We start from the raw sequence: 9,755 nt of genomic DNA, 5'->3' as shown, positions 1-9,755 counted from the left end.
ACTCTCTCTCTCTCTCTCTCTCCCTCTCTCTCTCTCTCTCACTCTCTCTCTCTCTCTCTCTCTCTCTCTCTCTCTCTCTCTCTCTCTCTCTCTCTCTCTCTCTCTCTCTTGATCTCTCTCTCTTGATCTCTCTCTCTTGATCTCTCTCTCTTGATCTCTCTCTCTCTTGATTCTCTCTCTCTTGATCTCTCTCTCTCTTGATCTCTCTCTTAACTTGAATGATCTTTTTTCAGGGATTTTCAACGAATTTGAGTCGAATTTTTTTTTGGTTTATATTCTTACAGTTTAGTGTTAGTAAACTCTGCTTGATGGCGGTTGGCTCTTCTTGCCTGGCATGGAGTCGCCAAGAGTAAAGTCGATTTCATGACACAGGCGTGTCGAGGTGATGACTGGCACGATAGAAATGTAGTGTACCTTTTATTTTTGGTCAATTCTTCAGAAGCGATTTCGTTCGTCTCTCTTCCCAAGCACGAGGCACTAGAACAGTGGGTAGCAAACTTTTATGCCATTAGGCGCCTCGAGGCACGGATTAACCGCCTACACAAGCGTTGCGTCCATTTAGACAAATACCCAGCAGCGGTTGCTCCCCGAGTGACGGTATCATGATAATGGACTCTCGAGGTGATAGAAATCCGAGCCACCAGGAAAAGGCTCAGAAGTAGTTATGCACGTGTTGTGATTCAGCGGCAGCGGCAAGTTGAGCGCCAAGTTCCTTCAGGGAAGCAACTCGAGGTCAAAAAAGATCGGCTTTTTGAAGCGGCTCGAAGAAGGCCGCAGCCATGTTGAATTTGTGCGAATGCCACACGCTCAACACAACTCCAGGAACGCCACGAAGAAACCAAACAAACTCAGCGCTGTGCATACAACGGAGCTTTTGAACAGAAACGTTGCGCCAGCAGACCGGGGGATCATCACTGCCTGTGCTTTGCCGTGCATGTGACTGCGATGCCGTGTCCAACCCTCACTGGTTTCAGAGCCTCGGCATTCATTCTGCTGGCACGCTGGTTTAGCTTTTGAATAATGAATACACTGGCTGAGAAAAATAACGCATCACTCAATTGTAGTTGGTACCATGCTGAGCGCAAGATCAGAACCACATTGCTGGCCAATACATGCACGCCAACACGACGGCAAGGTGAGAATGCTACACCGGCCCACATTGAACTATTGCAAGACAGACGCTCGCAGACTTCTCGTTCTCCTCGCTTTTACAGGAAGAATTGGATCTGACGGGTCAGATAAAGTCATCCTCAAGCATGGTATCCGGGTGTGAAGCTGGGAGACACAAATGATTCGAGGGCTTGGCCAAACCAACAAACTCGTTGAAAATTCGGTTCTTGTCAACGCACCCATGTGAGTAAGACAAGCAACCAACGACGATGAGTGCGGAACGTGCACGAGAGCATGCCACGTTCAGGCGACGCACATCTTGGAGAAAACCAAGCGTCTTGTCGTCCGTCAATGCGTGGCAGCGCACAGGGGACAAGATAACCACATCAGCCTCTGAGCCTTGAGCAGCGTCCACGGTCTTAACCTCGATGCGCACATTGTACTGCACGCCCTTCGCAATGATACCCAAAAATAGAAGTCTCTGTTCCAAAACGCGAACCTGAGCCTTGTAAAATGTGATCACGTCGACTGTCACACAAGGCATGACCGAGGCTTCTCCCGAGGCTGAGGCTTCTGAGGCTTCTTCCGGGGTAGATGGGCCCGAGGCTAGTTGTTGCGCTGTGGCGACGCGGTGCAAAATTTTCTCCAGCTGCTCCTGCACCGCCAGAGCCTCCTTCAGGTTTACATAGGAGGTACGCGCGACGTCCATCATAGATTCCTTGCAAAGGCATTCGATCCAGTTTGGCTGGCTGATCGCCACAAGCTCTTCCACCGTCTGTTCCTGATGATCATCATCTTGATGAGTGTATTCGTAGCGCAAGCCCTCAAAGTATTCCAGGCCGGGTTTGCATTTGCGCGAGTGCACGCTTTCGTGAGTATGCAAGCTGCCCTCATAAAAGAGCTTCGACACGAAATTGCTGATCACTGGATGTGACCGATACTGCTGCGTTAGCTTGTGTACGCCAGCCTGTCCCAGACACTTTTGCATGCGGGCCATCGGAGAAAGGGGGCCTCGAGCGGTTTCGTAGGGCAACCGAGTAAAGGGTGGAAGCTGCTTTGTGTCACCGATCAAGAGAACAAACTTTGTATCGAAGAAAGAGAAGATGGGCACGCGGAACTCAGGAAGGGTACCTGCTTCATCGCAAAAAATGCATTTGATCCGGTCACGCAGGAGCATCAGTCGCCTGCTGGTGAGCAAAAGCTGCACCGAGTCCAAGGTGGCAACCACAATCTTGGCCGTCGCGCAAAGGCTCAGCTCCGCTTTCCGAAGGGCAAGTTGGAGGCGATCGTGTAGTTTCTCACGCGCTTCTGAATTCGACGCATTGTTAAAGGCTGCATACCAAGCTTGCACATCTGGGTCACGTTCTTGATGATTTTGCATCAAGGCGCAGCGTTGCCATGGTCCCAGGCGATCGGCGTGGCGCTCCGTCCCCAAGACAAGGACTTGATTCATGGAGACGTTTTCAGAATCAAGACGTTGCAGGATATTTTCGCAAGCTTTGTTTTGAACAGCAACGATCAGTATGGCATGGGGTAGGAAGTTGTCTCCATCTTCTGAAAAGGCTGATTCAGCGCAGTGGGCGACTGCGCGAGAAAGGAGGGTGCTCTTGCCCGTGCCTGGTGGACCTTGCACAACTTCCAGCTCATGTTGAAACTTTTTCACAACTTTTTTGTGTTCATCTTGGCTTGGGTCCTTCGCTGTGGCCCTGGGCTGTGGTTGCAGCTGGAGACACGGCCGACGACGTTGTGGTCTGCAGAATACCTCCAGCCAGTGCTCCAAGTCGGCGGCTCGCTTATCCTGCCTTGCAAGATAGTCGAGTGCTGTACCAAGCAAGGCGACGGTGGTGAGCATCGTTGCCAGCGAGTTCAGCTGCCGGATGCGTGAGGAAGGCAGTTTCATGACGCTGGGGGCGGCAAAGGCTTCGACACTGGGGCCCACGCAACACGGCACTTGCAGCGTCGCGTTTGGGTGGAGCAAGCATTTCAATGAGTCTGTCGCCACAGCAGCAGCAGAAGGATCATCACTGGGGACCTGGGCAACATCAGCCGACTGCGTGACAGCATTGGGGGTATCAGAGCTACGTGAAGCTTGGTCAGCATCAGCTCCATCAGGATCATTGTCGGCATGGGTGGCGTCGGCAGATTCGTGTTGACTCTTCTCATTTGTTCGGAGCCGTTCGACAATGTCAACAATGTCATTCAACGAATTTTCGTGCTTCAGTTCCGATGCACAGGTCCCATTTCTCTCAGACTCTTTGCGGCAAGGGCAATTCACGTATGGCTGCTTGGCAAAGCAAAGGCGGCCCTCCCAAACAAACAGAGTGCTTCTGAAGGTGCTCAGTTGTTGCCGCAGTGCATCAGCGTTCAAAGACGCACCCTTGGGGCATACTCGATGAATCAGCAGCCCTTGTGTAATGTCATCTTCATCGCGACGATTGAAGGCAATATCAAAGTCCGGCTCCTTGGCCAGGTTGCCCAAAGCGCAAAACTCTTCGGCGGTCTCCCGGACAAGAAGATTTTGACACAGCTCAAGATATTCTTCAGGTGACGTATCGTCTTTGACGCGCCAAGACTCGGGCACATGCCCTGCAGTCCGAGATCGTCTGCTCGCTTGTGAAACAAGCTCGTCCAAAAGTCTGTAGATCATGTCATGCTCCTGACTCTTGGCCTCGAGCAGCTCATAGGCAAGAGGGTCGATTGGCCTTCCAACAAGGCGCTGTAAGGATGTGGGAAGATCATTCTTCTGATAGCAGGGTCGATGCGAGCTTGAACTGGACCACATGGCGGCGATGCTTGTATTCCAAGCGCTTGTCGCCAGTCCAGGCGAAAGAAAAATGCACTTTGCTCACTGCACCAAATTGTCGGACTCTCATGAGAATCCGGTTCGTGCTTTCTTTCGAAAGAGGTTAAACCACTGTTCTGCTTTCAACAAAAGAGTCTAATGTAGTTTTGGTTTCTCTTTCAACGATGTGGGGTGCTGCTGGAAAAACGTCGACATAATATTGAGGGTTGCCAGCACATTTCGGACTCGACCCACATTGCCACTTAAACTGTGGGCGTATGTGGCACAGACACAGGGGTAGACACAGACACAGACACACAGACACAGGGGCAGACACAGACACACAGACACAGACACACAGACACAGACACAGACACACAGACACACAGGCACAGGCAACACGCAGCAGTTGCCGATTACGATGATTACATGTAATCCTGCTTGTTGTTGTTGTTCGTTGTCATCATCCTAAAGCATCATCATCTGTTTGAGCTTGTTGGTCGCGTTTCTCGGCATTAACGGCCGGCGCTGGCGACTTGAGGTGCAGTGCCATTGCGTGCTGGCTGATCTTGCGTGAGATGGCTTGTGGATACCATGGGGACCACCGGCTCAAGGGCTTGTGACGATGCCAGAACGTCTGAGAATCTATCATTGAGCGCACGCTGCCGCTTTTTTTTTCCGTGCATGAGTTTGAGTGCCACTGAGCTGATCGCACTGTTGACGTCGCGTGCTAGGCAAACAAGTATACATTGTTTGTAACTGTAATCCTGAGGTGAGTCGTTTGGCGCGCCAGTGAGACGAGCAAGATCTGCCGCCCTGGCTGCCGTTTTGTCGCGCACGCCCCCTCGGCGACTTCCAACAAGACATTTGGTAGTCAGACAATTTTCACTTGGAGGGGCTCATTAAATTGGAGTTTGCCATAGAAGCAGACGTTGATCCAGCGACCGGTGCCATGAGTTCGGATGGTTGGCAGCTGTACAATGCGAGTTGTTCATCAGATCCACAAGAAGTGTTGCGGCTGTTGAACAGCTGGGACCCACAACGCATTCGCTCCGCTGCCACTTTCAGAGATGTGGTACGTCAGTTATTTGGCAAACTGTTGTGACCCGTTCTCAAATGCATCAGACTGCTGCACCCATACCATACGTAATGGTGGTGCATCAACCCACAGAATGGCGTGGCACCACTGTTTATCGCCTGTTACCACGGTCGTGTGGCGGCGGTGGAGATGCTGTTAAAGCATGGCGCTAGTACGAAAGTCAAGGACAAAGTCAGTATTGCCCGCTCTTTTTTTGATGTTGCCTCTCTCTTTCTGCATGTGCTGTTGGCACGCCGGATCCAGTTTTTGCATTGCTCACGATGCCACTGTGGGACACACGATAATACATCTGTACGTGGTGATGGTGCCTTCACTTACAGAATGGCTTAACACCACTGCACAAGGCCTGCTATAACGGCCATGCCAAGGTGGTGGAGATGCTCTTGAATCACGGCGTTGATACGACACCCAAGGATAAAGTCAGAGCCTTTTGCTTTCTCCTTGATGACTGCACTTTGATCTTGACCGCTCCCCTCTCTCTGCATGTCCTGTGGTACACCAATCTCGTATGCAAACAGCTCATCCTGGGACAACGGGATGCATGGGTGCTGCAACTCTCGCTGTCTGTGTGTGATGACAGAGAGACATGACACCATTGCACAACGCCTGCTATAACGGTCATGTGGAGGTGGTGGAGATGCTGTTGAAGCACGGCGTTGATGCTAATGTCAAGGACAACGTCAGTAGCTTCGCTTACATATTTTGGGTGCTTTTTGCTTTCTGCTTTCTATCTCCCCATTCGTGATGCATATTCTGCTGATGCATCATGTCGGATGGTATATTAACAACTCATCGAGATACTGTGGACTTTGCATCCGTACGTGATGACGCATCAACCCGCAGAAACGCAACACACCGCTGCACGGTGCCTGCTATAACGGGCATGTGGTGGTGGCAGAGACGCTGTTGCAGCATGGCGCCGATGCTGAGGCCAAGTGCATTGTCAGTGCCTCCCACTCCTCCATCATGGCTGCTCTTGCTCCTCCTTCTCGTTTTGTTTGTCTATTTCTCTATACTCTACCCTACCTTTCATGCCTTCCCACCATCTCGTCTTCTTGTGCACACGCCCTCGTGCTTGCCCTGTCCAGTTTAGTGCCTCGCTTCTTTTGAACCCGCCCGTTCAGTTTCTTTTTTACATCTTGCCTTGCTTCCCGCCCATGGTGTACCTGCTGCCTGCCATTGCTTGCGCTTCGGACTGCGCTTATGCACCGACATGACATTATTTTCTTGGTACAGTTGCCACACATGCTGTCCGCTTCCACCTCCCTCACCTTCAGATATCTTCCAGCCGCCATCTCTATGCACCATGACATTCCCACAGTATATTCATGCCGCTTCCTGCTTTTGCTTGATATAACCGAACACCGCTCTCCCATCGATGGGCCTCCACACACGCAAGGCGTTTCGATGTCGTCTTTCTTTTTTTGAGGAAACAAATGCATGGCACCAATGTTCATTCTCGCGTCGTTGCCCAGCTCACATGGACCATTCAAAATAGTTTATATAGGTGCAATTATTGATGTTTGAAGGTAAAATCATCTTATGAGTACTATTTTTATTGATCGTAATCCTACGTTCTGATTGTTTGACTGTGGCCCGTGCCTCTCAGGATGGTAAAACACCCCTTGAGTGGGGACGTAGCACCGGGCATGGCGATAAGTTGGAGACGACGTTTGCTACCCATGCGGCTCGCCTCGCACAACCACTCAAGCTTCTCGCGCCCCCTTCGCTTGCCCTGCCGTCCGCATGGCTGCCGCCCTTGCCCAGCCTTGCGCCCACCCTCGCGGTGAGGCCCCCACGCCTTCACTCTCCACCTCTCGTGTGCACCGAAACACGCTTCCTGTTTGAAACCCATCCCTCATCCAACCTCTTACAACCATGGCACCACACAACTCCATTAGACTACGGCCTCTGTATTGTTGGCGGTGGATGCTTGGCTCAAGCCACTCCTGCCCGAGCGCACCACCACCCATCCCCTCCCACACCTCGAGGCCTTTATCAGCGGGGCCACAAAACACGACCCCAATCTTGCAACGAGAGTCGCTCACATACAAAAGACCCTTGATGAAGCTCCACCAGACTTTCCTGCTATGGACTGGGCCAACTTCCAGGCTACCACCACCCAAGCCCTCGGCGCGCTTGATCAGGCACTTCGAACGCCTGAAGCGCTAAGTCACCGCTTGAGTCAATTAGACCCAAACACTGACAATCTGGTATCAGTGCTCCAAGAGTTGCATGATCTTGCTAGCCAGTTTGAGCTGCAACCAGTTCTTCTCGAGCTACAGGCTGCGTTGGCAGCATGCCCCACGCCACTCACCGTGACAACAGACGCACCAGAGACGCCACCCGCCAATCTTGCAGAAGCTTTGGACAAAGTTGCCATGTTGCATGGCGGCGTGGGAGCCGAGCGCCAAGAACTGCTCATCAGCACCAACAACAACCTCAAACGCCTGGTGCTAGCTTTGATCGATGCCTTGAGCGCCTTGGCTAAGGCAGGGGCCACCGGCACGATGTATCACGTCGAGACGTTGCAACGATGCGCGCAATGTTTGGATGTGAGCGCACCGCCTCCAGCCGAGGCGTTGCCTCATGCATGGGAGCAGCTATGCCAGGCTCACGAAAGACTGTCCCTGCCCGGACAGAATGGCCTGGAACAGCTCGCGGATTGGAGAGCAGAACACGACTATGGGCATCAAGATTGGTACCTAGCATTTGTGCTCCATGAGACACAGGCTCTGGTGCAGCATTTGCAAGACATGATCGACTGGCAGACCACGACACTCTCCGTGTTGACCTTGGGCATTAAATATGCCAGTGGAATCACTCAGGACAGCGCGGCTTCAGTTGCATCTGTTCATGAGGAAGTGACCAAGCTACAGGAGCAAATGCAGGCTACCACATCATTCTTGGCGTTTGCCCCAGATGAGCTACGCACTAGTCTTGAAGCCGATCTGCGGAAAAAGAAAGAGCGTCTGGCCAGCCTGCGAGACCAATTATCAGATCAAATACAGGTGGATCAGGTGGTAGCACTGGCAGAGCTGCTGTGCCAACACTTTCCAACTCTGCTGGTTTTTTTGCACCCTGAGCAAAGTGCTTTGGGAGTGCACCTCCGCACAGTGCTTGGCCCAGACCTTCCCACCAGTCTCATTTTGGAGGCCATGACCGAGGTGGACCAGGCGTTAACGCTCTCCAGCCTGGGGCAGCTCGACCTCCAGTACAGCCAAAATCACAAAGTGTACAAAGCCCGTGCGGCGCTGCCAAACTATCTCGAACAAGATTTGGCTGTGAAGGAGTACGCATTTGCTCGACAGCACAAACAAGATCAGTGTCGTACGTTTCTTCGCGAGCTTCGTGCCATGCGCCAGCTAGAGCACCCAAACATTCTCCCAGTCTTTGGTGCGCTTGTGGACGTGCGAGAGGGCCAACCTAGCGCCTACTTGGTGCAGCCGTGGTGTGCCCAGGGGGATCTGCAGCAGTGGCTGAGCAAAGCGCGCCATCTGGCCACCTCAGCCGTCATTGCGGGTTTGATGAGTCAACTGCGCTCGGCGCTGGCTTTTATGCACAGCAAGGGCTTGGTGCACCGGGATGTCAAGCTGAGCAATGTGATGCTGGACGGCGACGAGGATCAGCCCGTTGTGCGGCTCGGCGATTTCGACATTGCCAAGGCGGCAGCCGAAGCTACGAAGCTGCCTTGCACGACTACCGCTGCGTCGGGCACGACAGGCCATATAGCACCCGAGGTCCTTTTCGGTGGGGGCCGCGTGGGCGCACGTCCGGCACAGGATGCCTTTTCCTTTGGCTGTGTTCTCTACAACACCTACATGTATCCACAGACGATCCCACCTGCCCAGTCGTGTAGCGATGAGGTTGTTTCTCATTGCAGATGGAGTTTATCGGCTGGGGATGGTGCCTGCAGCTTTCCGCACCTGGCGGCTGAGGTGAGTGATGTATGGTTGGTTGGGTCGGTTCATGGTGCCTCGCTTTGAATGCTCTTTTGTAAGTGTCTTTTGATATTGGATTTCTCTGCAGATGTGCGATTCGATGAATGAACTGTACAAGGAAACACGGGCCCTGCTTGCAGCAGATCCAAAACAACGGCCAAGCCTATTTAGTGGTGGACAGTTGGCGGCCCGACCTGTCACCACCCAGGTCGGGCCAGCCATTGACGTATTGCGCGATGCGCCCGAACTCATTTCAGAGGTGCGTTGCTTGTTGTTTGAATGCTCTTTTACAAGTCGTCTGATGTGAATATACTGGTGGCTAGGTGGCTGACCTGCTGAAGCAGCTGGGCACGGATGGGCGCGGGCCAGCAAATATTACTGTGCAGCGGGTCAAGCGTGTGGAAAATCCTGTATTGTGGGAGCGCTACAGCGCAAAGCGACGGGAGATGCTGCATCGCATCACGGCCCAAGATCCCTACGATCGGCTTCAAACGGCCACAGTGGACGCGCTCCCGGGCCAGCCAGCCTTGCTGCGAGATACATCTTGTCAGGAGCGCCTGTTGCTTCACGGCATTTTCGCTGACCGATCGATGCGTGACAAGATTGTGCGCCTGGGCCTGGACTGTCGCTTCGCCGGCAGTGGCGCCGGTCACCGATTCGGCCTTGGTGTATACTTGGCCGATCACCCCGGCAAGGTATGGTAGCTTCTACTCTAAATTTCGACGCCTGTCTGGGTGAAAGCTGCTGTTCTGATGTGGTGTGTCCCTCCATGATCTTAGAGTCATCTGTACGCTCAACCTTCATCCAACGGCGAACGCATGCT

At 52.9% G+C, this 9,755-nt stretch overlaps 1 protein-coding gene across 1 annotated transcript in view; it reads right to left on the bottom strand.

Annotated features, from left to right (window-relative positions):
- MONBRDRAFT_12436 (uncharacterized protein) overlaps positions 1-3,892 on the bottom strand; it is a gene marked incomplete at both ends in the record, with an annotated part of 7,714 nt that extends 3,822 nt beyond the window's left edge. The window contains one exon of the mRNA XM_001750271.1: positions 1,350-3,892. Within this exon, the coding sequence (XP_001750323.1) occupies positions 1,350-3,892 (2,543 nt within the window). The remainder of the gene's footprint in view (positions 1-1,349) is intronic.
- Positions 3,893-9,755: the final 5,863 nt, after the last annotated feature.

The sequence above is a fragment of the Monosiga brevicollis genome, genomic scaffold (genome assembly GCF_000002865.3).
Source record: "Monosiga brevicollis MX1 MONBRscaffold_39 genomic scaffold, whole genome shotgun sequence".
NCBI lineage: Eukaryota > Choanoflagellata > Craspedida > Salpingoecidae > Monosiga > Monosiga brevicollis.
The sequence above is the reverse complement of the archived record's forward strand: the minus strand, read 5'-3'. Positions and strand labels throughout refer to the sequence as shown.